This window comes from Alexandromys fortis, unplaced genomic scaffold (assembly GCF_014885135.2).
Source record: "Alexandromys fortis isolate MF-2015 unplaced genomic scaffold, M_Fortis_MF-2015_v1.1 scaffold_122, whole genome shotgun sequence".
Lineage (NCBI taxonomy): Eukaryota > Metazoa > Chordata > Mammalia > Rodentia > Cricetidae > Alexandromys > Alexandromys fortis.
This window is the reverse complement of record NW_026068004.1, coordinates 5,235,849-5,263,207: the sequence shown is the minus strand read 5'-3', so window position 1 is coordinate 5,263,207 and position 27,359 is coordinate 5,235,849. Positions and strand designations below refer to the sequence as shown.

Here is a 27,359-nt window from a genome sequence, read left to right as displayed (position 1 = left end):
TTTTTGGGGGGTTAGATTGTTTGGGGAGGATTTCTTTGGTTTTATTTTTTGCGAGCTATTTTTTTTCTTTGTTTTTTTCAGGACATGTTTTCTCTATATCCCTGGCTGTCCTGGAACTCTCTCTGTAGATCAGGCTGGCCTCAAACTCACAGACATCTGCCTGCCTCTGTCTCCTGAGTGCTGGGGTTAAAGGTCTGCACTACCACACCCAGCTGCCCCTTCTGCTTTGTTTTGAATTAGGGTCTTCCCATGTTTTCCCAGGCTCATCTCATCCTTGTGGGTGCAGATGATCCTACCTTCAGAGCTTCCTGAGTACCCGAGCCTGCAGGCAAGCAACTCCACCCAAGGAGTGGAGCTTTCGCGGAGCCCCTTCCGGCAATCCAGTCTTCTCCTGCTTGACCTAATGCTTAACAACCTTTAATGGCCATCTTGGGGCTAAGATGGCCATCCAGACCCCAAAGCTCCTTGCCTGGCTTATCTATCCATTTTGCCTTTCTCTTTGGTGACCAGAACTTTGTCAGTTTCATTTTCTCCGGTCACCTCTGACCTCTTCTTCCGTTCCTTACCTTTGCCAATTGTCCTTTTGCCCAGAGGAACCTTCCAGACTGTCACCCGCTATAGAGTGCATATAGAGAGTGTTTCTCCAGCACACTGCTTATCTCCATCTGTAATTATTTAGTTTGACATCCGGCCCTCAGTCCCTCCCCCACCCCACTCCCCCTGCCCCCTACCCCACAACCACTAGGATGCAGGAAGGCAGAGAGACCTTTGTGTTCTTGGTGCCTAGCATAGGTCTGGCCTAGAGCAAACCTGCAAGAACTATTTGTGAAACAAATGAAGGTAATTGTAGCCAACCTTAAAACACCTGGTGAAGAGTTCAGGCCATAGCCTGTTGGCAGTGGAAAACCCCAGGAGGACGCTTTAGGGTCTAGGGAAGATTAAGGGATGGGAAGAGGGGAGAATATGGAGAACTTGTAATAGGCACAGAAATTGGGCAGAGACCCCCCTAGGCTTATCAAGGGGCTTATAACTAGCCCCACTCTCCAGTTTGAGAAAAGTCAGCCGCAAAGGGTCAGATAACACTCAGGATCATTAGTAGTAAGTAGTGACTACTCGAGGCCAAATCTAACCCTATCAGATCCCAGAGCTGAAGTCTTCACTCTACACCACAGTGAGCATGGCCTGCTGCTTGTTAGTGTTGCTCCGTGTATGGGTTGGAACGGGTCTGGGGTCTCGGTATTTCAGGTCTGTGGATCTAGATGAGGGCCTGGCATCCTGTGGGTACTTAATTTTTTTCCCCTAGTGCCGTGGATCCAACCCAGGGACCCCAGCATGCTAGTCTGGCACCTCCACTGACCTGTGCCTCCAGTAGTCCAGTGGTTCCTTCTGAGTGGATGGGTAAAAGCATTGCCCAGAGTGGTAAAGGCAGGAGAAGCTACCGAGCTTCATACCACCTTGTTCTGGTGCAGATGCTAAGCAGTCTTGTCCTTACTAGAGCATAAGCTACCGGAGGGCAGAGACTGCTGCTGCACTTGGTACTCAGAACTCCAGTGACTTCTCTGGGTGTGATCAGAGATGTCTGTTGGAAAAGTTGGCTCAAACCTTCCAGGCTAGGCATCGGCCTCTCTGCAAACCGCCAGGGAAGCTTCCATATGTCCTGGTGAGGCTACTCTGTAGGTGCAGACCTAGGATGCTCTTAGTGTACTGAGCTGCCCAGGGACCTTGCCCCCAGCCCAGAAGGTGGCGTAGAGTAGTATCATCTGCCATCATTGCTATCCTTTTTGTTGTTACTGGTCCTTGACAGAAAAGAGGCAACTTTGGGAAGTCAGACCTTCCTGTGGAAGGGTTTGGTGATTGAAGAGGACGAAGGTATGATTGCCTTTCGAAGGGCACAGTCCTCTTGTGACTGCTATCAGAAGACAAATCCATGAGCAGGGCTTCTTTAAGAGAGCACCTTGGAGAGGCAGATGCCAGCCCTGGCCACTGACCGCTTACTTCCCTCTTCATCCCTGCCCAGAGAAGGGGAAACCAAGTGCTTGGGACAAAGGCACTAACGAATCAAGGGCTGATTTGGATAAGTAAATAGTGGCCTACCTTTCCTCCAGACTTTGCCTTCCTGTGGGTGAGAGGTGGCCCTTGGTTGGTGGCTGCTGGTGACACGAATGATTCTGAATAGACTTTGGAGTGGAAATTAATCAGGAGCAGAGCCAAATCTTCCCTGGGACCGGGCTCCATGAAGATTGAACCACATGGTCTGTCCAACCCCAGGATTCCCCCCCCCCCCCATGACTAAGCTTTTCGAGGCTCTCTAGAGATTGCTCCCTCCTGAGATCTGTTCTGGCCACATCGGGCCCTGATGCGTGCGTGAGCTTTGCCATCTCCCCCTCCTCTTCAGCTCACCTGCCCACCACATGGCTCTAAGTTTCCTATACAATCCCTGGGTGACAAGAACCTCTTTCCAGGACCTCTGCCTTCCCAGTGCCCCTTCATTGCAGCTCAGCCTATACTTGCTAGCTGGCTAGTGTGCTAGGGCCTGCGCCCAAAGGGATAAAGGAAGCTCAATCCCAAGCCCTCAAGTAACCACTGACTTGGGGTCACGAGGCTCAGAACCAAATCTGTGTGACCTGAGATGGTAAGGGCACTAGGACAAGTTTGTACAAAGCCGACAGAAGAAGCTGTCGCTCATTCTGCTGGAGCAGTGTGGGGAAGGACCACTACAGAGAGGGGGTGACATCTAGGCCCAGTCCTAAAGGACTTGCAGAATTTCACTACCGTGTGGTAAAAGCAGGAGGTGTGACTACTTCTGGTGTGTCCTGCCCGGTCAGTGTCAACAGCACCAAGCCCAGCCACCCTGGAGCCCAGGATGAGTGGCGCTGGGGTCGGTGGTGGGGTGGGGTGGGGGACACGGGGACTTGTGGTTGCCTGGCTGGGGAGTGCCCACTGATCCAAACTGACACCCCTCCCCTCCTGGGGAAAGGTTGCAGCTATTCACACAGATGATGAAGGACTTGGACCCCATCCCAGCTCTGTGTTCATTTTTTATCTTTTATAGGATTGGGCATCTGGAGAGTCAAAAATAGACCTTTGCCCATTGGGACAGGAAGCCTAGAGAATAAGGGATCTGGGGGGAGGGTTGAGAAGGCAGCTAGGGAAGGGCTGGATCCCAGGGTCACTCAGAAGGGAGCAGGATGCAGAATGGCCTGGCAGAGGGAGTGGGTACGGAGAAAGGGACGCTAGGTTCTTCTGACTGGTGGTGTGGGCTCCGCTTCACAGGAATGTCATGTTGGAATCCCGCCTCTGCTCATTCCTCAATATCCGAAGTGTCCTCCTCTCACAGATACCCACAGGCTCCATACTGGGACACTGTGAGTCCCTAGCTAACAGACATCCTGAGGCCAGGCTCTCTCACCTGCGATGTCCACTCTGGGCATTGGTGCCAGATCATATTCCTTTCCCGCTTCCCTGCCTTCTGCCTGAGAATGGCTTGGGTTGTGAAACCGTCCCCATCCTCACAAAGGTTTAAGAGACTCCCTCCCGCTTCTGCTGTTCAGACTGATTCCTTCCTTCAGAGACCCTGCCGCGCTGTCTGTCTCTGGTGCAGGGATGTGAATTGTCCTTTCTTTGTGTCTGTCAGGGCCTGAGCAACCTTTCTGATAAACTTCCTACTCCCTTTAGTCCCTCTCACCCCCACCTCCAAAAGAAAAAAAAATGTAAAACTTCTTACCTGTTTCTTGTTCTGGGGAGCCCAGGGGGCCTGCCTGGTCTAGAGCCTGACCTCACTCTGTTCTCCACAGCTCTTGAGGCCTGTTGTCTGAAGGGCACTGAGTCTGCAGGCGTGATCCAGGTCTCCAGGTCCACCAACCCACCGCCACCATGGTAGGAAAAGGTGCCAAAGGGATGTTGGTGAGTACAGGGACCGGACTTTACGAGGAAGGGGTGTCCTAAACATCGCCCTGTGAGGTCTCCTGCCAGCTGCTTGTCTTCACAGGGGGCGGGGGGCTAAGAGGTTCCACAGGGCCAGGGTTGGCACTACCACGGGTCCCATGTGCCAGGGCCGCCTCAGGTTTGGGCAGGGAACCCCTTACCCAGCAGGTTAGACAGCACCAGGCCCCAAGCCTGCAAGTGGGCTGGTTCTATCATAGGCCAGCAAAGGCCTGCCAAGGAGCAGAGCGCGTCTGTCCTATCCTGGTCAGAAGAGGTACTATAGAGTGGTCATGGGTTGTCCTGTTGGGAGAACAGTAGACGCTTGTGAATATACCCCATGCCAGCCCAATGCTGGGCATGCACAGACCTGTCCAATTTCGCCAGCTTCTCTGCGGCCTTCATACTGCAGGAAGTAATGAATGCCTTGCTAGGCTTTTCCAATAACTCCATTCCTCCAGGGCTCTAGCCACAGCCCTTCCTTTGCCCTTGATCTTAGAGCTCAGGAAAGGTGCGGGTGAGGCCCTTCAATAAACAAGAGCCTAGGTTAAGTCCCTCCCCACCCCTACCTTTTTGAGATAGAGTCTCACTGTACAGCTCTGGGTGTTGATGTGAGACTCCCTATGTAGATGAGATCTGCCTGCTTCTGCCTTCCAAATGCTGGGAGCAAAGGCTCAGATCTTTTCTTCAGCCCTGCCCAGAACCCCCAGCTCCCAGTCCCTGACTCAGTTCCTCATGCCAAAGTAAACCCCTTCTTTCAGGTCAGGTCTGAGCATGTGTAGCCATGCTTGGCCCTGGGTCACATTCTTGAGGAGAAAGTGAGGAGGATGGAGCAGGGTGGCGCTGGATGCAGGCCCAATCCTGAGTGCTAGGTTCTGTGTTTGCCCCTGAGATCTTATGTCAGGGAGGAGCCAAAGTGGGCAGTTATTGTGGTGGAAGCCAGTGACAAAAGATAGCCCCTCCTTCACTAACCCCTCACCCCATCTGTGCCTTCTACTGCTTCCTTTATCCCGTCAAAGGCTGGTTGGCTTGAGGTCTCTGCTGAGCCTTCTCCAAATTAATTCTGTCTCTCACCAAAGATTGCTGTGATTCATGGGCCCTGGTTGGGGGGGAACAGATTGTGAGTAGGTTCAGAGCCTTTCTCTAGACAGCAGCCCTTTGACCCAGTCCCCCCGGGCCTGTTCTAGAGTCACCTGCTCCTGTAGGGATGGGTTTGAACGGATAAAGCTTTTCGCAGTGTACCTGAGCCGATCTGAAACCAGGGTTCTCGGGGACCTACACAGATGGGAGATCGTACTCCCTGCACACTGGTTAGGGTGGATTCTGTGAAGACCCAAGAGGACCTGGCCTTTCCTCTGATATGTCTTTGGTTGAATGTAGGGTCTGGTTCTACCCCTTCCTGCTCTGGAGACGCCGAGTCATGTGAAGTCCTCTGAACATGGCTGTTCCTTTTCTCTGGTGTGACCCTGGAAAGGCTAGACAGGCAGGAGAGAAGGGGACCCAGGAGGGCAGGACAGCGAAGTGTAAATCACGAGGTCTCACAATCCCTGCCCCAGCGGAGCTTCCGGGACTCTGTTCTCTGCTGGCCAGCCAGGCCAGTCAGTCTGTGGGCGGGAATGCTGTCTTGAGACTCCCATTCCCAGCACTCGGATGTGCCTAAAGATAGCTGGCGCTTGCTTTCTTCAGTGTCCTCTGCCCTTTAGCTTTTACTCATTGCTGTGTTTGAGGCTTGTAGCGTCTGTCCCATGGGCACCCCAGTAGATGCTCTGAAATTAATTCCTGCCTCTTCGTTCTGTTCTGCTGATGACCTTGGGCTGCTCTATTCTTGAGTCTGTTTGGAGCAGATGCTGCCTCCTTCAGTGTTTGTCTCTAAGATACAGCCTCGGAGGTGTCCTGGGCAGCCGGCCCCTGCTGAACCCCAGTTCTGCTCTCTGACACGGGAGCTAAGTCTGCACCTCTTGGGTGTTCGTCTCCTAAGACCAAGTGGATGAGTTGAGGAAATTCCTTGCAAGAATGCTCCTTAGGATGCCCAGGAAGGTCAGAAGAGAGGGTGATGAGGGTGTGTATGTAAGCTAATGGCCCTTGACTCTTTCTCTGTGGCGGTATTGCTTTCTTGGTGTCCTGCCGTGTAGAGTTGACAGGTGATTCCCTACCACTGGATCCTCGTTTCTGTCATCCTTTGTCCCAGGTCTGACTGAGGGCTATTTGGGTATCTTCGCTGTCAGTAAACACTCTGTGTTATCCTTGATACTTCCTGGCCTCTGGAGCAGGTGTCCCGTGGAGAAGCAAGTCACTTTCCAGCACGTGCCCAGGCCCACATGCTTGCTGCACGTGCCCTTCTCCCCACTCTCAGCCCAGATGGTCTCTGCCAGGCCAGCTCAGCTGCCCTCCTCACGGCTCAGTGGCTCCTAGGACAGGGCCGCAAGAGAACCCAGCTGGCCAGGGTGCCTCGAAGCAGGGGAGCAGCTGGGATGCTTGGGGCCACTGGGGTTGGATGAGGTGGTCCTTCCATGAAGACCTAGAGTCTCTGTACACATGTGGGGCAGGGCTCGGTCTCCAAGGACAGGAACTGGAGGAGGACAGCCTAAAACAGGCAATGTGGGCGCCCCCGCCGCTACAGTCTGAGTCCTCCCCCCGCACCCCGTCTCACACTAAGTTTCCCTGTTGGCCTTCTCAGTCCCTACCTATGTGTTGAGTCTTACTTCTTCCCATGTGTGACACACCGGTTGCCTCTGCCACTGGGAAGCCTCCTAACGAATAACAGCAGGGTCCTTGGTGCCAGAGCTTCTCACTCCCAGAAGGCTCTGCAAGTGCCACAGGCCACCTGGGGCTGCCCCACCCTGACCTGTTCCATTGTATTTTGGCATGAGGGTTTTGAATACCTCCTGCCTGCAGCATCTACACAGGGCCTGGCACACAGTGGATACTGGCTCACTAAGCCTAGTCTTGGCATTTAGCAAGTGCTCAACTAGTACAGGCCTGGCACACAATGGTAGATCACCAAGCAGAAGGCTTGGCACATGTTGGACACTCCCTTGGTAAAGGGGCTTGACAGGGTTGGGTATAAGTCTCAGCATGTACCCAATGCCTAGCTAGTACAGACTTAGTACATGTTGGCGTACCCCTTATCTCAGGGTCTGCCACCCAGTGGGTACTCATGGAGCATGGTGCCAGGTGCACAGTGGCTACTTAACCATGTCTAGTCCTTGCCTAGAACAGGATTTGGCATACGCAGATTTTTTTTACCTAGCACAAGACCTCCTACCCCACAATAGTTGACTCTGCAGGGACTGACGCAGAGACATCAGCATTGGACGCAGCACATAGTAGGCACTCTTCTGATAGAACCAGGGGGACGCACAGTGGGTACTTTCCTAGTACACATCTGGCAAACGGTATATCTCTAGATACAGCGATATATCAGTAGACACTCTGCTATTGCAGGTCCTACCGTACAATGAGTGCTTTCCTAACACCCTGCACATAGTGAGTTCTTTCATAGTACACATCTGGATCACAGTGTATTTTCAGCAGTGCGCTTAGCGCTCGGTAGGTACTCGACTGTCACAGGCCATGGCACACAGTGTCTGCTTCCCCAGCAAAGGGTTTGACACTTGCAGTAACTTTCTTAGCTCAGAAACTACACGTGCTGGCCAGGCCAGGCTAGGCACCAACCTGCCACTGGGCCCAGATGCGCAAGAGCTACACCTGTAAAATGGAATATTGAGATCCTGAGGGAAAAGGACTTGCCCTCCCTCTTCCCTGTAGCCCACCTCCTCAGGCCCACAGCCTCACCTCCTCTCACACAGCTTCTGCTAGCTGTCCCCACACCCCAGCATGCCTTAGTCCCAACTCAGCAGGACCTTCCCTGCAGAGCCACAGAGGACAACAAGGCCTCTAGACTCCTTGCCCCTCTGGAAGGATGCCCACTCTTATTAAGGAAAGTCAGAGGCTAGGGCTGGGGGAGTCGGCTTCCTTAAGTGGGGATGGAGCAGCTGGATCCCACTAATGAGGCCTCATTACAGCCGGGGCCCAGCTGGGCTGCTGCCTCCTGTCCCCATGGCCAGAGCCAGGGAAAGCCATCCAGCCAGGGCTGCCTGTTCTGGGCACCCAGCCCAGCGCAGGGCAGCCAGAGCCCAGAGCCCACCCTGGGTGGAAGTGAGCAGCATTTGGGCATCATGGGTGACTGGGTCTTCCTGGAGTCAATGGCCCAGCCAGGGCCTTGGCCCTGAATCTTTGCCTGCAGGAAGTAAGGGAGTGTCTAGGGACCCATACTCCACGACACAGACCCAGTGAGCAGCTGAGTCAGTGGGGTCTGAGGTCGCTTAGGAGACTTACTCAAGCAAGGCCTCTCCAAAGTGGAGAGGAGAGTGTACTGACATCATGGGGTCCTGAGAGGCTAGTGTGAGCAGGTATGATGTGTTTAGGCAGAGCCTGGCTTATAGAAAGAACCTACTATGTATCTGTTATTACTAACACTAGCTGGCTTCAGGGTTTCTCTGTGTAGCTTTGGAGCTTGTCCTGGATCTCTCTCTGTAGACCAGGCTGGCCTCAAACTCACAGAGATCCACCTGCCTCTGCCTCCCGAGTGCTGGGATTAAAGGCGTGCGCCACCATCGCCTGGCCTTGTTTTTTGTTTTTTTTTTTCTTTTGTTTTTGTATTTCGAGACAGGGTTTTTTTGTAGCTTTGGACCTGTCTGGAAGCTAGCTCTTATAGAACAGGCTGGCCTTGAACTCACAGAGATCCGCTGGCCTCTGCCTTCCAAGTGCTGGGATTAAAGGTGTGCGCCACCACTGCCCGGCTAGTGCTGTTTTTCTTTAGACAGGTAATGGCACAGTCACTAGGCCATAGTCACATTCTTCTGTGAGGACACCCCATCATTTTGGTTTGAGAAATCTAGAGTTCACCAGAAAGGGGTGCAGCCGTAGGACCCAGAATCTCTCAGTCTACACCACTCGCACACTCTAAATACTGTTTGCTGTGGACTGCGCCCTCCACCTTCCTGTCCCCCTACCATCAACAGTGCCTATAGGGGCAAAACTCATCACTCAGCTGTAGCCACCAGCCATTCCAGGAGCCCACAAGCGCCCAGCCTGCAGGCTCAGCTCTGGGGGCCAGTTCTTTGAAGAGATGAGCCATCCTGTTGCTCTGCCCTATGCTCATGGTGTGTCTGTCTGTCCGTCCGTCCGTCTTTTCGTCCCCGTGCGTGTGCATATGTGTCTGCATGTGTTCTAGTAACTTGCTGAAAACAAGGGAACAACACAACCCTATGCCTCATTCTCCAGCTCTGGAGCACCCGCGCTGGGCTGCGTGGGGACTGGCCGGAGGGGGAGGGCCAGCGAGTTGGGGGGGGGTAGGCAGAGCTTCGAGAGGAGATGAGGTGAAAGTAATTGCCGCTGCCCAGCCCGGCAGTGGGAGAGGCAGGGGATGTGTCGTCAGTGTCGCGCTGGAGCTGGCAGAGGTGTGAATGAGCAGTGGAGGACATGCGTGCCGCGAGTGCTTGTCCCAGGATGGCTGCAGCTCACGGACCTGTGGCCACCCCTTCCCCAGAACAGGTCAGTCACCTTCCAGAAGGTCAAGGCCCCCTCCTGATGCCAGGCAGGCTTGGTGGCTAGGCTGGTGGTGGAGCAGGGGACTGAGTGGTCTGTGCCAGGAGGGGCAGGCACAGCCAGTGAGTGAGACAGACACCAGCCAAAGTGACCCAGAAAGTTGAGACTGCAAGGGAGTGCAGGAAGAGGTAGCTGCATGGTGGGGGTGAGAGGGAGGCGAGTGGGGGTGTTGGGGCTCCCCCAGCCCAAGGACCTGCTGAGAATCTGCTCTAAGTCTCAAAGCTGCATTGTCCCAGCTCCCGGGGAGACGGGCCGGAGGTGCCCAGGAATTGTACTAATCAATACAGCCTCATTGTCTGTGCCACGGCAGTTACTCCTATGGGGAGAGAGAGTGTTGGGGGGGACCGGGAGTGTGGTACATGGGCTCAGTGGTGAGAGCTGGGGGAAGGGGACATGCAGAAGTCTTTGCTGGGAGGAGAGGGACCCTTTGGAGCATTTGCCAATGTCCAGGGCAAGTGCCTGCACGGGGTGGGAGTGTGGGTCTTCAGCCTGGGAAGCTGAGACTGAGCAAGGACGGTGTGCACAGTACAGCTGATGGCAGCGAGGGTGAGGGGACCGGGAAGGCTACCCCTCTTCCCTGTAGGACATCCTGACTTGACCTTCTGAAGGCAAGAGAAGGAATGTCCTCTGAGTCTGGGCTGATTTTGGAGGAAGCATTATGTAGGCTGTTCTCAAACTTGAGAATGGGTTAGAGCCAAGGAACCAGGGCCACTTCCCAGAGTGCCGTCCTGCTGCCAACTGATGAGGCAGAGGCCACCCCCAGCTGCCTCGGCACAGTCTTCCAGGCTGCCAGACTTCTCCAGGAAGGAAGGTGAGGGCATGGGCAAGGCCCACCCAGCATCCTCCATCACTCTCCCCAGGCCCTGGAGCAGAGCCTGACATGCCTAGGGTGCCAGTTGTCTGTCTGCTGACTGCAAAATCAGCAGGTCACTCTCTGTCAATCAGGGTTCGGTAAAGAGCCAGTACCAGGTCTATCCCTGACTCTCTTATCTGCTATACGAAGGCCTGAACTCTGCAGGCACCTAGAAAGGGTCCCGGGAGGAGCCCAGCATCGTTCTGAGTGTCCCTTGAAGCCGAAGGTACTCAGAACCCAGGAGACCATGCAGGATGGGCCAGGTTCTACCACGTCTGTCTCTTCTGACTGTCTCACACCTAGATGACAGGGGCCTGTGGTTGGGTGCCACTGGTCCTACTTGCACAGGTGCGGCTTGAGAAGCACTCTGTTCCCCCGAGGGCAGGAGAGCAGAGGGGTTCCTGGGGGGAGGGTCTCCTGCGGCAGCTCAGACTATAATAGCTGCCCTTGCCTTGGTTCCCCACTGGGGCTCTAAGCAAGTTGCTTGTGATCTGATTTGGTTCCAAGTCAGTCTGAGATGTGAGGTCTTGCCTGCTCTCCTCCATTGGGTTTGTTTTGGACAGACTTCATCCCATGAGCAAACTCTGGGGCCAGAGAGTCCTGAACAAGAAGCCTGCTGGGTCCCAGCGGGGCCAGTCTGCCAGGGCAGCTACAGACTTCTTCCATAGCTACGGAGGGCAGGCGGAGGGAGTTCACAATTCACAAAAATATCCACTGAATACCGGCCTGGGAGGGTGGGAGTCCCCAGCCAGAGAAGGGGCGAAGTTCGGGTTCCGGGGCTGGGCCTCTATGTCCATATGAGGAAGAAATGAGGGGCTCCTGCCTTGTGTTGGCCAGAGTTACACCAGAGCTGGGCTTGCCTGCTATTCCCTGATGCTATTCTAGATTTGCACACAAGATTTTTTGTTTTGTTTGTTTTTGGCCAGGTACGATGGCTCACATCTATAATTCTAACACTCAGGAGACCAAGGCAAGTTCACTGTGAGTTTGAGACTAACCTGGGCTACAGAGTGAAAGCTTAAAAAAAAAAAAAGCAATCTAGAAAGCTGGTGGGCACTAATGGGAGGTGGGAACAGTGAGAAATAGTTGCGTCGGGGCCTGGAGATGGCTCAGTGCACAAAAGTACTTGCTGCACAAGTCTGATGACTTGAGCTTGGTCCCTGGATCCCACAGTGGAAGAGAAGAACCAATTCCTGAAAGTTCTCTGACCTCTACATGCGCGCTGTGGCAGATACACACTGGCGCACACACACACACACACTTGCACACACACACTCACATACACTGTAGTAATAAAATTTTTTAAAGGTTTTTTTTTTTTTTTTTTTTTTTTGCTGTTGTTTTGTTTTAAAGTCAGAGCTATATTACAGGAGAGGAAGAGCTGGGGAACATTGGTAGACCGGAGGAAGCTGCTTGGGTTCTGGACCACTATGCTATAGCCGCTGCCCAGTCTGTCCTCTGGTTCCCTAGATAGGGACGCTGAGATACCCATGTCAGAAGGGACTGGCCCTGGGCAGCTAGGAAGCAGATTCTAGAATACCTGGTTCCTAATCTCACACTTCTTGTCTTGGCCAAGCCCGGGGCAGAGTGGAAGATCCTGATTCCGGTAAACTCTTCCAGGCAAATAAGCAGGGCAGAGGTCTGCGTAAGGGTTTACGTAAGCGACGTGGCTCAGCGAGGCTCAGCCAGCCAGGTGCGGACAGCGCGGGCAGGGGTTGTCCATCTAAGGAAGATCACAGTCCTGGTGTGAGGATGACTACATACGTAGCGTTCGTGGCAGCTCTGAGTGTGTGTGCACGCGCATGTGTGTATATATAGTGGCAGTCGGGTTTCTCCACTCTGGGAAGTGGGCTCTCCAGCCTGCCCACTGCCCAGCCTGGGAGAGCTTAGGTGCCCCGGTGTTCTCCTTTCCTGAAGACCCACCCCCTCGGGGCATGGCAGTGGTCTCTCAGAGAGCTGCCAGCAGGGGTGACAGGGCACAGCCAGGAGAGTCAGAGGAACTGGTATGCCACATCACAAGGGGATCTGCTCCGATGGTCTCATTCCCCACTGAGCTATCAGCAGGTGAGAGAGGAGGGGCATGGGGGGCAGCCAGGGTGACATGTGGTGGGCAGGACAAGGCTGGAACTCAGCCCGTCCAAGTTCTTAGCCAGGCAGCCAGTCTGGATCAGATCGTAAGCACAAAGGGGTCCTTTTGTAGGCATTTCAGGGCCAATGGAATGGTTAATATTAGTGACAAAGCAGGTTGGGGAAACAAGGGTCTTAAAATCGGGAAAATGATGTAAGGAGGTTAAGAAATTCTGTGACATGGAAAACATGGTTCCGGGCTTACCCTGTGGTAAAGGGCTTGCCGAGCATTCGTGATGCCCTAGTTCAATCCACAGTAAATGAGCGCGCGCGCACACACACACACACACACACACACACACACACACACACACACGGGGTTGGGGTGCAGCTTTCCTGAAGCAACTATTTGGGACATAGAGGGTTCTTGGAGGAGAGCTGGACAGAGGATAGACTTGGAACACTTAAGAAGCCTCGGCAGAAGGGCAGGCTTCCTCTCTCAGTTGAAGACCTAGACCATCTAGCTGTCTGAGTTAAGATCTACCCAGAATGGAGGTCAGGGCCAGAAGTGAATGTAATATTCCCCATCAGCACCCATGCCACCGGGTGGACAAGGGAAGGGCACCCTGTCTTTAGGCAGCCCCAGTTTCATCAGTAACTTCTTGCAGTGCCTAGCTACAGGTCCCCCAGTCTGGCTCCTATTTTGGGGCATCAGCTTCCCTCGCTATGTGCTTGACTGAATCAGTTAGCACATGGCTCACTGGAATATGGGCTCAGTGGTGTTTGTCTCGTTAGCTAAACCCTAGCTTTTGAGGATTGACTGAAGGAGCCTGTGGTGCGCTCTCTCTCTCTCTCTCTCTCTCTCTCTCTCTCTCTCTCTCTCTCTCTCGCACACACACACATACACACACACACACACACACACACACACAGTCCCTCTTCTGCTCACCTATGCCCAGGAAAGAGTAGAATTTAGGGATTCAGATACGGCCCTGCTGTATTTGGTTGGAGAGGCCAGGGGTCTGATCCTCATGACCCTGGGCCAAGAGAGAGACTCTGAACTTTTTTTGGAAAGATGGGTGTCTTTCGGGGGCCTTGCTTTTGTCTTGACCCTGGGGCCATTTTGGATCCTCAGTTGTCCCTTTTACAGCTGGAACTGCTGCCCTGTGACCCCACCCATGGACTCTGGAGCTGCCACAGTTCTGCATTGTGCTCCTAAGTAAACAAGCCTGGGACAGAATAAAAGTGCTATTGTCGGGCCAACAGATAGGAGCCCTATGTGACCGATGTTTGGGTGCAGATAAATCACCCCAGGCAGACCCCATCCCCTTAAAACATGACCCCCTGCCCTGCCTTATAGATACACCTGCCCCAGAGGTGGTGATGTAAGGTTCTGTAGGGGTGTGTCCCAGAGGGCATCTGAAGCTGGCACCGCCATTTCCCACAGCACAGGGTGCCTCCATTCTCTTTACCAGCCAGCCTTCCCTATCCGTTCTCACATACTCTTAGGACTTTGAGGAAGTCCATCTTGGTGATCACACTAAAGTCGCATATCGGATGATGTGTGGTCTTTTGTTTGTTTCGTTTTTCCGAGACGGCATTTCCCTGTGTGTAACAGCCTTGGCTGTCCTGGAACTCTTTGTAGACCAGGCTGGGCCTCGAACAACTCACAGAGATCCACTTGCCACTGCCCTAGTACTGGTGTGTGCCACTACACCTGGCAATGTGTACTCTTACTTCACTAATGTCTTCCAGCACTGGTTTGTTTCCAGCTGAGTTACCGTAGCCTGGCATGTAGTAGCAGGCCTGTAAATCTTGACATTTTGTGGATGGATGAATGAGTGAATGCAGATGCCTTCAGCCTGCTGGTTTTCTCTGGTGCTCTGGGAAGGAGTCCTCCTCCCTAATTCCTGACGCTACGCCTTATAGCCTCCTTTGCGGATGTGAAGGGCGGCTTGTCTGAACTGAACTGGATACAAGGGAAAATCGTCCCCGCCAAGAATGTTTGTCCATGATGCAGGGGTGCTTACCTAGATCTACACTCCTCACAGGCCTTTTCAAAAGGTGCTGGGGCCCTAGTGAAGCCATTCGGGTTTGCCTGCCAATGTCGGGGTCTGATAGTGTGTCACAGTGCCAGGCTGCCTTGCTAGTCAGTGGCTGCTCAACTTGAAGATGTCACTCTCACATGGTAGTCGGGGCGTCAGGGTGCTGTCGCTTGGCCACACTACTCCAACCGTGATCTGTGTGTCCTTTAGAGGAACGCCTGTCCTCTCAGCGACACAGGTCATATCTGGGAAGCTGTTGTTGGCGCACAAGCGGTCTGTGTGTATCTGTCTGCTGATGACTTCCAGGGTCCTTATATTTCCTCGATGACTCTCTCAGTCCCTGCCAACTCTGTCTTACAGTGGTTGGTTCCCACAGAAGCAGGTTGGGAGAAAAGGGCCACGCTGAGCGACTCGTGGAGGTGGCTTTGTATCTGAAGTCGGTACTCCTCATGGATTGTCCTCAGTGGGCCCTGGACAGCCTCACCTGGGCATTTCCCACAGGCAGGCATAGTACCCACCTCTCTGCAGGCCACCTCTCTGGAGCCACCTGTTTCCTGTCCTCAGCCTGGCATGGTGCCTGCCACTACAGTCTCTTATCCTAATGTATAGCCCAGCCTCAGCAGCTCACGTCAGCTTTCCCAAGGCCCTCTCTGAGCTCCGCAGTGTCCTGTCCAGGTCTGGCCAAGCCTAGCAGCACCACCCCCTCTCCTACCGAGCCCTGCTCACCCTGTGCCCCCAGGAAGAAGCCTTTACTAGGGAGAGTCTAGCCACTGACTATCCATGGGCAGCGTGCTTAGCCTGGCGATGTGGTAGGCAGCGGGTGGGGGGTAGCTCTCTGGACACAGGCCTCTTTGTGCCCAGCTTGACTTGGCTGCTTGGTATGAGGCTCAGCTGCTCCTAGGTCCTTAGCTGAGAGGAAAGGCAAGGTTTTAGAGGGGCTAGGGGGCTCTTGGCTCAGGCTCCCTGCATGGTATCCCCTTTCTTACTGGTAACAGTTTCTCAGGTGGGCTGGTATACCTGGTATAGAGCGTGCTGAGGGCTGGGCACCATCTGGCAGCTGTGCCTCTCTCTCTTCTGCCAGGCCTGCCTTCAACTCCTGCCAGCAGAAAGGAAGCCCCCAGGGTATGTGGCAGTGTGACATGGTGGTCCAAAGAAAAGCCACTGGGGGAGACTCAGAGGGTCAGACATAGGGCACAAATGCCTTCCTGATGGTAGCTTCTTTCTGTCCCCACAGAATGGTGCTGTGCCCAGCGAGGCCACCAAGAAGGACCAGAACCTCACACGGGGCAACTGGGGCAACCAGATTGAGTTTGTACTGACGAGCGTGGGCTATGCCGTGGGCCTGGGCAATGTCTGGCGCTTCCCATACCTCTGCTATCGCAACGGGGGAGGTACCCAGTGGGCACAGGGCAGGGACCACCCACTTGGGTAGAGCCCACCCATCAGGGCTTGGGCCATTGTCTCCCTGACACAGACATCACTCCAGGAAGAAGCTGACCTCTAGCCCTGGTCTTTGGCCATCTCTGGCTTAGGCACATTTGCCTAAGATGCAGGCCACCCTCAGGACCTAGCAGCCTGATCCTGCCAGCCTGCTCTTTAGAGTCTAGGAGAAGTAGAGAAAAGACTCGAATTTCCTGGGTTCCCTGTCTTAGCTCCCGATGTTTCAACAGCGCCCCCTCCCCCAGATGGTGCAGAGATGCTTTAGGATCTCAGTGACTGTGAAATCAATTGGTTAAACCTTCAAATCCTACCCCAGCATGGCAGTTTGGGGGCTGGATTTTCTCCAGAGCAGACTTTCTGGGAGTGTGTCAAGTTCAAAGCCAGGCTGTGGGGATTGTACCCCAGCTCCAGGCTGCCGTTTAGTGCACACTCCTGTCTCAGTACTAGTGAAGCTCAGAGGTTTTATTGTGGGTTCTGAGAAGGACACTCGGGGAGGTGTTCCCCAAGCCCACCCTGAGCCTGGCCTCTCCCTGCATGCCAGGCGCCTTCATGTTCCCCTACTTCATCATGCTGATATTCTGCGGGATCCCCCTCTTCTTCATGGAGCTCTCCTTCGGCCAGTTTGCAAGCCAGGGCTGCCTGGGGGTCTGGAGGATCAGCCCCATGTTCAAAGGTGAGGCCGTGGTGGGGGGCGTGTACATGCACATGTGTGCATGCGCTTGTACATGTGTACATCACACACACACACACACACACACACACACACACACACACGCCGGCTTGTCCATCTGTACAAACATGACTATCCCCCGTGGGGCATCAGTACTGACCTAATCCTGACATCAGTGGCCAAGGCCGTGGCTACATGCTGGGATTCACATTTATTTGACCCCCATCTTTCCCTCCTGCTGTGTATATACACAAAACTCCTTTCCCCCACGGAGGCCCGAACTTCCCTTCTGTGACTCTCCATCAAAGATCGTTGGGCCTTTAGGAACTGCTGAATTTTACCTACAGAAGCCAGGTTCCTCCTCCAATGCTTCCTGCGCTTTCTCCTCCAGGCGTGGGCTACGGCATGATGGTGGTGTCCACGTACATCGGCATCTACTACAATGTGGTCATCTGCATCGCCTTCTACTACTTCTTCTCGTCCATGACGCACGTGCTGCCCTGGGCTTACTGCAATAACCCCTGGAACACGCCGGACTGTGCCGGGGTGCTGGATGCTTCTAACCTCACCAACGGCTCCCGACCCACTGCTCTGACCGGCAACCTCTCTCACCTGCTCAACTACACCCTGCAAAGAACCAGCCCCAGCGAGGAGTACTGGAGGTGAGGCTCCTGGTAGACACAGGATGGGGGGACCTGGTGGCAGCCCTCGGCTCTCCCTGGCCCCGTCAGGCAGCCATGCCCGGATCTTCTGCACACAGCGCCTACTCCCCAGGGCATAGAGTTGGGTAAAATGGCAGACATATAGAGGGCCATGGGAGACTTGAAGGTGATCTGGGAATTCTTTCAGAGTAGCAGTGCGGGAGGGCTCTGGAAATCTTAGGCCAGTCTGGGCAAGGGGGCCAGCATGCTGGAGAGAACGGCATGAGTGAGGGTCCCAAAGGACCAGCGGTTATTCTCAAAGCTGAGGGAGTCTACTCCATTGAGACTGACGTGGATAGAGGGCTCCTGATGGCTTTGAAGTGTTCTTGAAGGGGCACTGTGCTCACAGAGAACTAACACGAATTAAGCTTCTACTTCATATTGTAGAACACAAGGAACTGTGGACATGCACTAGGCCAGGGATGCCAGGGCAGCCAGACCCACTCTGTTCAGACGTGGCAGAGAGACTAGTGACTCTGGGCCCATGAAGGGAGGTTGCTGCTGGCGGTGTCGGGATCACCTTGTCCCAGCTGGCAGAGAAAGGGCACAGTCAGGTCTTCTTCCCACATCTTACTGGAGAGTCCTGGGGCAGAGGACTTTTGGATGTGGGAGGTAGGCCTCTTCTGTTCGTTATACAGACTTCTGTGGCATCTGCTCTAAAGGCCCTTGTGTACCTGTGACAGGCGTAACATGGTCCTGAGCCTCTGCCCCAAGAAATTCAGTCTGTGGGTGATGGTGACTTCTGTGAAATGGAGACAAGAAGAGGTGATCATAGCTCAAGAAATGGGAGGGAGCAAAGTAGAGGAATTAGGAGGATGTGAGTAGCTGAGCAGAGGCCAGGAGGAAGCAGAGATTGGGAACAAGGGGGCCTGAGAAAAGCCTTGAAGCTTCCTCTGCTGTGTGCTGGAGGCCAAAGGCGAGGCGCACAAGGCCCCAGGCCTGCTGAAGTTGTAGCAGGGCCTCTAAGTCCAGTCCTGAAAGCACAGACTCCAAAGAAGCAGGTTTCGGAGACAGGCCGGTTTCGGAGAGGACACCGGAAAGAGAGCAAGACAGAGCTCACACCCAATCGGAGGACTCTGGGTAACTGTCCATCCGGGGCGCAATGTGTACAAGACAGAAGATGAACTTCTCTGGAGCTCCTAAAAGCGCAAACCCTGCCTACCCTCCTCACCCCAAGCAGATGCTACAGCTTTGCGGGCCTCAGGGGCAAAGCTCTGGAGACGTTAGCCAGTGAAACCAGCGGGGAATCGCTCAGAGAATCTGCCTAGGGAAGCGTACTGAGGGGACAGCTGGGCTCTGCTCCCCAGCTGGGGCTCCGCCAGGCCTACCTAAGCGGCTCAGTTCCTAACCCTAATGGCTCCCTGCTGCCACCTCCTGGAAAGCCTGGAAAGACACTTTCCCCGGCTATAGTGGTGATTGAAGGCCGCTCCACACCCACCCTTGTGCATGCAAGGCAAGTGCCTCACTCTTGAGCTACATCCCCTTCTTTTTACTTTATTTTGAGACAAGGTCTCACTAAGTTGCCCAGGCTGGTCTTGAACGTGTGGTCCTTCTGCCCAGACGCTAGAGAGGCTGGGATTATAGGCCAGCATCAACAGGTCTGTCTTGGAAATGACCCTTAAGAGATCAGTGGTTGGAAGGAATGGGTATATGTTCAGTGGCAGAACATTTGGCTAGCATGCCGGAGGCACAGTGTTAGATTCCCCAGTCCCAGAGGAGGCTAAAACTGCCCAGGCCTCACTGATGAAAGGAGAGCAGGGAAGTGTTGCCACCTTCTGTATACCAGCGCACTATCTCTGTTAAGTTTTCCTAGCTCCGTTTTCAGATTTAGAGACTGACATCCCAAGTAAGGATCCAGGTGGCTCTGGAGGTGGCTGGGCTATGTCCCAGGCCCGCCCTGGCTCTACTGTTGTGCGGTCCTAGGCCAGTGGTGTTCTGCCAGTCTTCTCAGTTCCTTTGAAAGGTGGCATGATGTAGTTACAGTTTTATGAATGAGATCAGCAGGCCAATGGAAAGATGAGAAAGACTGGGGTGTGGACCAGTGGCGGAGCTTGCCTAGCACTTGTGAGGTCCTTGATTTGATCCCTAGCACCTAAACAACAGACAGACAGACAGGTGCCTTTAAAGTGAGAGAATCTGGAGGGGCAGGATTCTGAGCCATTCCTTCTCCCCCTCCGGTCCCCAGACTCCTTCCAGCCCCTAAGCTCATGACAAGGCGTTCTCAGCTCCAGAGCCTTCGTGGCAGCCAACACCTGGCACAGAGTGGACTCTGATCCCAGCCCCACCTCTCACCCACCCCAGTGTCTCATGCCAATGTCATAGTCATACTGACATCTCCAATCCTGCCTGCCTCTGCCACTGGCCTATCGTGTGTCCGTGGGAGGTCAGCAAACCTCCCCAAGTTTGATTGCTCACCCCTGGAATCTGGGTGGCTGTAATTCTTCCCTTCCTGTGGCAGAGGTGAAATCTGCTCTCCAGAGGTCAGGAGCAAGTGCTCAAGTGTGCTCGTGAAGCCGGAAGGGGAGGACTCTCTTCTCAAACCAGTTACTGTCTGCTCATGGAAATAAGATCTCTGTGTATCTAGAGCTTGAGATTTTATTTATTTATATATATATTTTTTTTGAGATAGGGTTTTATATAGCCCTAGCTGGCCTGAACACCCTATGCAGAACCAGGCTAGCTTTGAACTGACAGAGAGCCTCCTGCCTCTGTCTCCCAAATGCTGAGATTAAAGGCATGTTTGTTTGTTTGCTTGCTTGCTTTTGAGACAGGGTCTCACTGATATCTGGAGAAGAACTGAGCGTGGTGATACACCTGTCATCCCAGCAGCTGGGAGGCTGAAGCAGGAGAATCATAATTTTAAAACCAACCTATGATACCTACTGGACCTAGTCTCAAAAAAGAAAAAAAGCAGGGGGAAAAGGCAGAATAATTCCTGAGAGGTCATATGCCAGAAGCCAGCTTATAAATAAATCACATTCCAGAATGCTCTGAGGTTAATTGTTTGATCTCAAAAGCACATGATCCAAAGCAAAACAAAGAACTAAATACAGTACAACCTAAAATAAAGCTAGAATTCATTCGTTGGTTCCCAGGCTAACCATCTAAGCTCTGCGCTCCCAGTACAGTAATGCTATACTTGTGCAATAAAAAGGACATCAAATACTGCCCACCTTGCCACCTTGCCGGCACTGGTGTCTTGCATAGGGACACCCAGGCAGGCCTGACCTGGGCTGCCAGGAGCCCCAGTTCATTGCCTTCAGCTATGAATGGCCTTGTTTGTCTAGCTCAATGGGCCAACAAAATTGTTTTCTGTGTGTGCTATGTATGAAGGGGGAGAAGGCAGGGAATCAGTCAAAGGGAACCTGGAGCCTCTGAGTCTCATGGCTCCTGAACTTTGTTGATTCCTGTATGGCTGAGCCAGAAGAGGGTAATGCCAGCCTTGGATACTGGTGTAGACAGTTGGGAGAATTGGGTAGAGGGAGCAGGAGTCAGACAGCACAGTGACCTCTTGCAGGTCATACAGTGAAGGGGTGGCCTGGGAGGAAAATAGGAAGCCAAAGAAGGCAGTGGGAGTCTCCTTTGGGTGGTCAGGCAGGCCGGCCAAGCAAACACCAAGTTCCAGCTCTGACAGCATTGTTCTATGAAGATCAGGAATCATATCCTATCCCAAGACATTCAGAGTGTCTACATGAGGTTGGGAGCTGATGTAAGCATGGCTGAGGATGCTGGGGCCCCCGGGGAGACAGCCTCCAGTGAGAGCAGGAGGAGAAGAGAGTCTATGTTTGACCTATGTCGTGCTGAGGAAGTGGAGACTCAAGATGTCTTTGTTGCTTCCTTCTCACCTCTAGCCTGGATCGTTCATCTGGGCTCCCTCCTTTCTGCCTCCCAGCCCGTTTGCCAGTGTTCATTTACTCAAGACCAAATAATTGCGTATCTCTCAATGCCAGGCACTGGAGGTGTACGGCCGTGAACAAAGTGAACAAAAGCGTCCATCTTCATAGAGGACAGAGGACAAAGGCCATTAAAAGGCTCAGTTGGTAGAGTGCTTTCCTTGCATGCGTGGAGGCTTTGGCTTGACCCTCAGCACCACATAAAACCTGGCAAGGTGTCATACACCTGTAATCCCAGCATTCAAGAGGAGGAAGCAGAAGGGTCATAAGTTCAAGGTCATCCTTAACTACACAGTGAGTTCAAGACCAGCCTGAGTGACATGAGACCTTGTCTTATAGAAACCAAACAAACTATTGATAGCAAAATAAACAGAATGAGAGAAGGATGTGTATGCTGTTGAGGAACACAGAGTGAGGTAAGGCATGCTGGACTGGGGTGAAAGCTGCATTTTAAGCTATATAATCAAGAAGATCCATTTGAGAAGTGGCCATCTGAATAAAGACTGGAGGAAGTGGGGGGTTACATGGACAAGCCCAGCTATATCCTAAACAGGGATATAGTGTGAAACACAGCATCTTGTTCACATGTGTAAAAGGTGTCAAGGTGGCACATGGCCTTATGTACACAGATCTCTGGTGGGGGAGGGAGAAGCTACTTCATTCAGAGACAGTAACATTTACAAAGGCCCTGGGGTGGGGGGCAGGCTAACATGTTTGAGAAAAACAAAGTCCAGTGCAGCTAAATATAGACAGAAATTTCTGGCCTGCCTGGTCCTGCAGATGTTCAGTTCCAAAGAAACACACAGAGGCTTATATTAATTATAAACTGTTTGACCTATTGCTCAGGCTTATTACTAACTAGCTCTTACAACTTAAATTTACCCATAATTCTTGTCTATGTTTAGCCATGTGACTTGGTACCTTTTCTCAGTGAGGCATTCCCATCTTGCTTCCTCTGCGTCTTGCTGGTGACTGACTCTCTGCCTTTCCTCTTCCCAGAATTCTCTTAGTCTGCTCACCCTATCTATACTTCCTGCCTGGCTACTGGCCAATCAGCATTTTATTAAACTGAGTGACAAATCTTTACAGTGTATGAGAGCATTATCCCACAGCATTTCCCCTTTTTTCTTTTCAAAACAAGAAGTCTGAATCTAATCTCCTTTGTTTAGCTTTCCTGACCATAATCCATAGCAACTTGTAACCAACACACTAAACAAAAAGACAAACATCCATAATCTATTTTTTGAGGGAATGTGGGTGTAGTTTTCTAGGCTGCTGAGGACCCAAAGAAAATTTAGGATTATGGTCAAGTCCTGACTGGAGTGTCCTGTGAGTCTGATCATCTCAGCCAGCAGTGCTAAGGCCGCTCTGGCTGTAGAACTCCGAGGAAACTGCAGCAGAGCTCTGAGACATTTGGCTATCTGTGCCATCTGCTCCTATCAGAGATTTTTCAAGGGATCTTCCTCAACCAAACTTGATTTTTCTTAACCCAGAATGAATCCAAAACCTCTTATTTCCTGTGGAAATAAAAGCAGAACCTCTCTCCCAAAGTAACATATCTTTTGACTTAAATTTTGAAATCAAGATATTTTTTAAATAGGTTGGTTTAATCCAGCAGCATTTATAATCAAATGTCTTATAGCAACTGTTGCTCCTTCCTCAGCAATCAAACAATTCAAAGACAACATAATAACATACAGTATCCAGACTCTATATTTTCCATCTTTACGTGGCTTTTTTTTTTACTCTTTTATTTTTGTTTTTTAATTTTTGGTATTTTTGAGACAAGGTTTCTCTGTGTATCTTTGGCTTCCCTGGAACTAACTCTGTATACCAGGCTGGCCTTGAACTCACAGAAATCCACCTGTCTCTGCCTCCTAAGTGCTAGGATTAAAGGTGTGTGCCACCACACCCGACTACTCTATTTCTTTTAAGAACTTTCTCTTTTTTTTTCTCTCCCAAGCCTATGTATATTTTTTAACACACTGTAAAACATGTAGGGATTTTTTTTTCATCTGAATCTGTCTTTACTGTTTACCTTTTTCTGACCACATGAGTCTTTAATCTGCTAAATGATATGCCTTGGATTAAAACTACAGCTTTGGCAGCTGGCTCCACCCCATTCCTTAGCTTTTTGAGAGTCCAGCTTCATGGCAGAGGTATTGGCAGGAGCCAGATTTATTGCTACAACTCTGTGGAGTTTCTAGGTCTATGCCACCACCAAGAAGCCTGATGCCAGCTGCTCATAAACGCCATTTAAGTGTTTAGTGACAGGGCCTCTTAAAAGAGCTGTGACATTTTTGCTACTGATGCTGAATCAGGAAGCCTCTCTTAAAGGAGCTGTACCTCTGCTTGCTGCCAACAGAGTACCAGAGAAAAGACAGTTATCAAGAAGCTGGGCTTGACTCTGTTCTTGTCTGTCTAGAATCTTTTTTTAAAAAAAGCTTTCTCAGACTTTATGTGGAAATTCTTGACAAACATTTGGGCGCCATTTGTAGAAGGAAATTCCTGTCTCACCCAGTCCCACAGCCATTCAGTTTCAAATAAACAGATGCATATATTAATTATCAACTGTTTGGCTTATTGCTCAGGCTTTTTACTAACAAACTTTTTTTTTACTAACAAGCTCTTACAACTTAAATTCACTCATAATTCTTGTCTATGTTTAGCCACGTGACTTGGTACCTTTTCTCAGTGAGGCATTCTCATCTTGCTTCCTTTGCATCTTGGTGGTGACTGACTCTCTGCCTTTCCTCTTCACAAAATTTTATACTTCCTATACTTCCTGCTTGGCCAATTAGCGTTTTATTAAACAAATACGAGTGACAAGTCTTTACAGTGTACAAGAATATTATCCCACAGCAGCTAAATCTGTGAGCAAAGGGGAGGAAGGAAGAGATCAGAGAAATGGCAGAGCCAGGGACACTGGATCCTGTAGGGCCTATAGTCAGTGTAGGGGTTACTGTAGTCAGTGCAAGACTTGAAGCCATAGAGGGTCTTGATCATTCTAAAACAGACCAAAGCCTCAAAGGTCTCCCATTGCCCTCGGGAGGAAATGGAAATTCTTCAGCCTCACTTTCACTACTTCTTATGAGGCCTCTTCCTGTTCATCAGCTCCTTCCTGTCCATCACCCTTCTGTGTTCCGTCTTCTCTTTCTGATGTATTCTTTCCTTTCTGAGCTAACCAATATGCCCAGGCTGGTCATGCTAGCTCCTGGCTCCCTGCCCTGTTACAGGCCTGCCCTTCCTACCATCCCTTTCACCCACATCCTCACACCATAATTCCAGTCTCATCTTTACAGGGAGGCCTTCACCCTGGCTTTCCCTTCAGGTGAGACACCACCACCGCCCATACCCTGCGCCCTTCCTGTGTCCTTCCCACCCATTGCAGCTCTGCTTGCTCTCCTCCACCCTCTTCCCCAGGGCCAGGAAGAAGCCTCCTGCCCAGTTGACCCTAAGAACGCAGTCTGCCTGGCATAGGGCTGCAGGTGGAGCTACACCCACAAGGGGAGGAGTTAGGGTGACATCACCCTGTCAGCTCTGCTCCTGAGAGCTGGAGCAGACTATTATGGTATAGCTCTCTGAAGGCTTCCAGGAGGAGGTGCTTCTGATAGGATGAACGGGCACTCCTGAAGTGTGGAATGCACACAAAAGGACCTGGGCTGGACTCAAGCAGATACTGGGCGGGCGTCAACCACTGCCACAGGAGAGGAGACTAGCTCAAACTTGACTTGTTCTCTCAAAGCCCTTGAGGGTCCCAGGATGGACTGCAGGGCAGAGGGCTGGGGTCCCAAAGCACCTCCTATTCTCCCACAACCAGGCTTCTAGGACCTGGCAGCATGAGGTATATAGATCATGAGTCTTGGTTGCTGGGCAGCAGAGGCTGGCCCTCAGTGACAGTCACCTTCCCCTCCCCAGGCTGTATGTGCTGAAACTGTCTGATGACATTGGAAACTTTGGGGAGGTTCGGCTTCCCCTCCTAGGCTGCCTCGGCGTTTCCTGGGTGGTCGTCTTCCTCTGCCTCATCCGAGGAGTCAAGTCTTCAGGGAAAGCAAGTACCCTCCCCAGGCAGGGTTTGTTCCCACCCTGCCTCTCTCCTTCCTGGGCTGATGGGAGTCTAAGGGAGGGGTAACAAAGAGCCACAGCAGAGAAAGGACCAAAGCCAATAGTGGCTGGGGTCAGAGAGGTCGCAGGAGGGTTGGAAAGGGTTCTAGAGGAATCCATGGAACCTGTGTCTTGTCTCAGGTGGTGTACTTCACGGCCACGTTCCCCTATGTGGTGCTGACCATTCTGTTCGTTCGTGGAGTGACCCTGGAAGGAGCCTTCATGGGTATCATGTACTACCTGACCCCACAGTGGGACAAGATTCTGGAGGCCAAGGTGGGACGTGGAGGATTGTCCCAAAGGGTCCAGGGAGGGACAAGTGATCCGGCCTCTGACTCAGTGACTCACTGCCGGCCTCTCCGCAGGTGTGGGGGGATGCCGCCTCCCAGATCTTCTATTCCCTAGGCTGCGCGTGGGGCGGGCTCATCACCATGGCCTCCTACAATAAGTTCCACAACAACTGCTACCGGTGAGTGCTCCCCTGCCAGCCTGGAGGCTGCCGGGTTTCTGTCCCCTCCACAGCCTGACCCTGGATCCACAGGACTTCCAGACTCCCTTGCGGTCTGCTGCCTACTGGGGACCTCCTGTACTCATGACCTTGAGAACCTCGTGTCTCAAGTGCGTCCTGAGAATAGACAGCAAAGCACTGGCCAGAGAGGGGGATGGGTGGACGAGGGGTCAGGAACCCTGGACTCGCTTTAAAAAGACCCGAGTTGATAGGAAAAGGAGTTGGGGACACTTGTGTTTCTAGACTATCCTATCTGCATGTCTTATTTTGGCCCAAACTGAGGAAACGGAAGCAAGCTGGGTCTCCTAAACTGTCCTGTTTTCCTCCCTCAGGGACAGTGTCATCATCAGTATCACCAACTGCGCTACCAGTGTCTATGCTGGCTTCGTCATCTTCTCTATCCTAGGCTTCATGGCCAATCACCTGGGTGTGGATGTGTCCCGAGTGGCAGACCATGGCCCTGGGCTAGCTTTTGTAGCTTACCCTGAGGCCCTCACGCTGCTTCCCATCTCCCCACTGTGGTCCCTACTCTTTTTCTTCATGCTCATCTTGCTGGGACTGGGAACTCAGGTATGACACACGTGCGTGCATGCGTATATATGCATGTGTGTGTGTGTGTGTGTGTGTGCACGAGTGTGTAAGTGTGCATGAATCTTGGAAGCTTGGGCAGGAGGAACTGGGGCAGAGGGCAGGTCCCTATCCTGATGGCTGTGCCTGTAGTTCTGCCTCCTAGAGACCCTAGTCACTGCCATTGTGGATGAGGTGGGGAATGAGTGGATTCTGCAGAAAAAGACCTATGTGACCTTGGGAGTGGCAGTAGCTGGCTTCTTGCTGGGCATCCCCCTTACCAGCCAGGTAAGAATGGAGCTGGGGGGGGGGAGGCAAAGCGGGGTTGCCCTTGCCAGGGCACTTGCAGAATGGGTGGGTAGTTTGCTCTGTGGCACCCTGGCTCATCTGTGCGCTGGCTCACAGGCAGGCATCTACTGGCTGCTGCTGATGGACAATTATGCAGCCAGCTTCTCCTTGGTCATCATCTCCTGCATCATGTGTGTGTCCATCATGTACATCTATGGTAAGTGCCCACCTGCCCATGGCCTCTGACTGGCCCCACTCTGTCCTGCTGGGCTGCTGACCTCCGCCCCCATCTCTCCAGGGCACCGAAACTACTTCCAGGACATCCAGATGATGCTGGGGTTTCCACCACCTCTCTTCTTCCAGATCTGTTGGCGCTTCGTCTCTCCAGCTATCATTTTTGTAAGTTCTCGGGGGGTCCTCCCTGCTCCTGCTGCCCCTTGGCTAAGTGTCCTCTCGGGAACCGGGGAGCGAGAGCAGGAAAACAACCACCCAGCCAGAGTCCTGCTTTGGGCATGAGAGGGCGGACAGTCAGACGTGTGCCCACTCAGGGGTGCTAGGCCCTGCCTTCGCTTAGGAAGGGGATATGGAGCCCTTTGACTGACTGAAGCCAGTACTTCAGGGCATAGCCTGACTCCGTGGCATTGCTGCCCAGCTGCCTCTAAGGGGCCTCAGGAGTCGCCGATATTGGTGTG

The 27,359-nt window shown here is 52.6% G+C and overlaps 1 protein-coding gene across 2 annotated transcripts in view; it reads left to right on the top strand.

Moving 5' to 3' along the window:
* The window catches only part of Slc6a9 (solute carrier family 6 member 9), a 35,907-nt gene that overhangs the window by 5,333 nt on the left and 3,215 nt on the right, over positions 1 to 27,359 (top strand). For both annotated transcript variants that reach the window (XM_050161264.1, XM_050161263.1), the window contains exons 2-12: positions 3,795 to 3,903; positions 15,731 to 15,887; positions 16,478 to 16,609; positions 16,998 to 17,268; positions 25,119 to 25,251; positions 25,446 to 25,580; positions 25,670 to 25,773; positions 26,145 to 26,382; positions 26,533 to 26,667; positions 26,785 to 26,884; positions 26,966 to 27,066. In XM_050161264.1, the coding sequence (XP_050017221.1) occupies positions 3,874 to 3,903; positions 15,731 to 15,887; positions 16,478 to 16,609; positions 16,998 to 17,268; positions 25,119 to 25,251; positions 25,446 to 25,580; positions 25,670 to 25,773; positions 26,145 to 26,382; positions 26,533 to 26,667; positions 26,785 to 26,884; positions 26,966 to 27,066 (1,536 nt within the window). In that variant the 5' untranslated portion in view covers positions 3,795 to 3,873. The remainder of the gene's footprint in view (positions 1 to 3,794; positions 3,904 to 15,730; positions 15,888 to 16,477; positions 16,610 to 16,997; positions 17,269 to 25,118; positions 25,252 to 25,445; positions 25,581 to 25,669; positions 25,774 to 26,144; positions 26,383 to 26,532; positions 26,668 to 26,784; positions 26,885 to 26,965; positions 27,067 to 27,359) is intronic.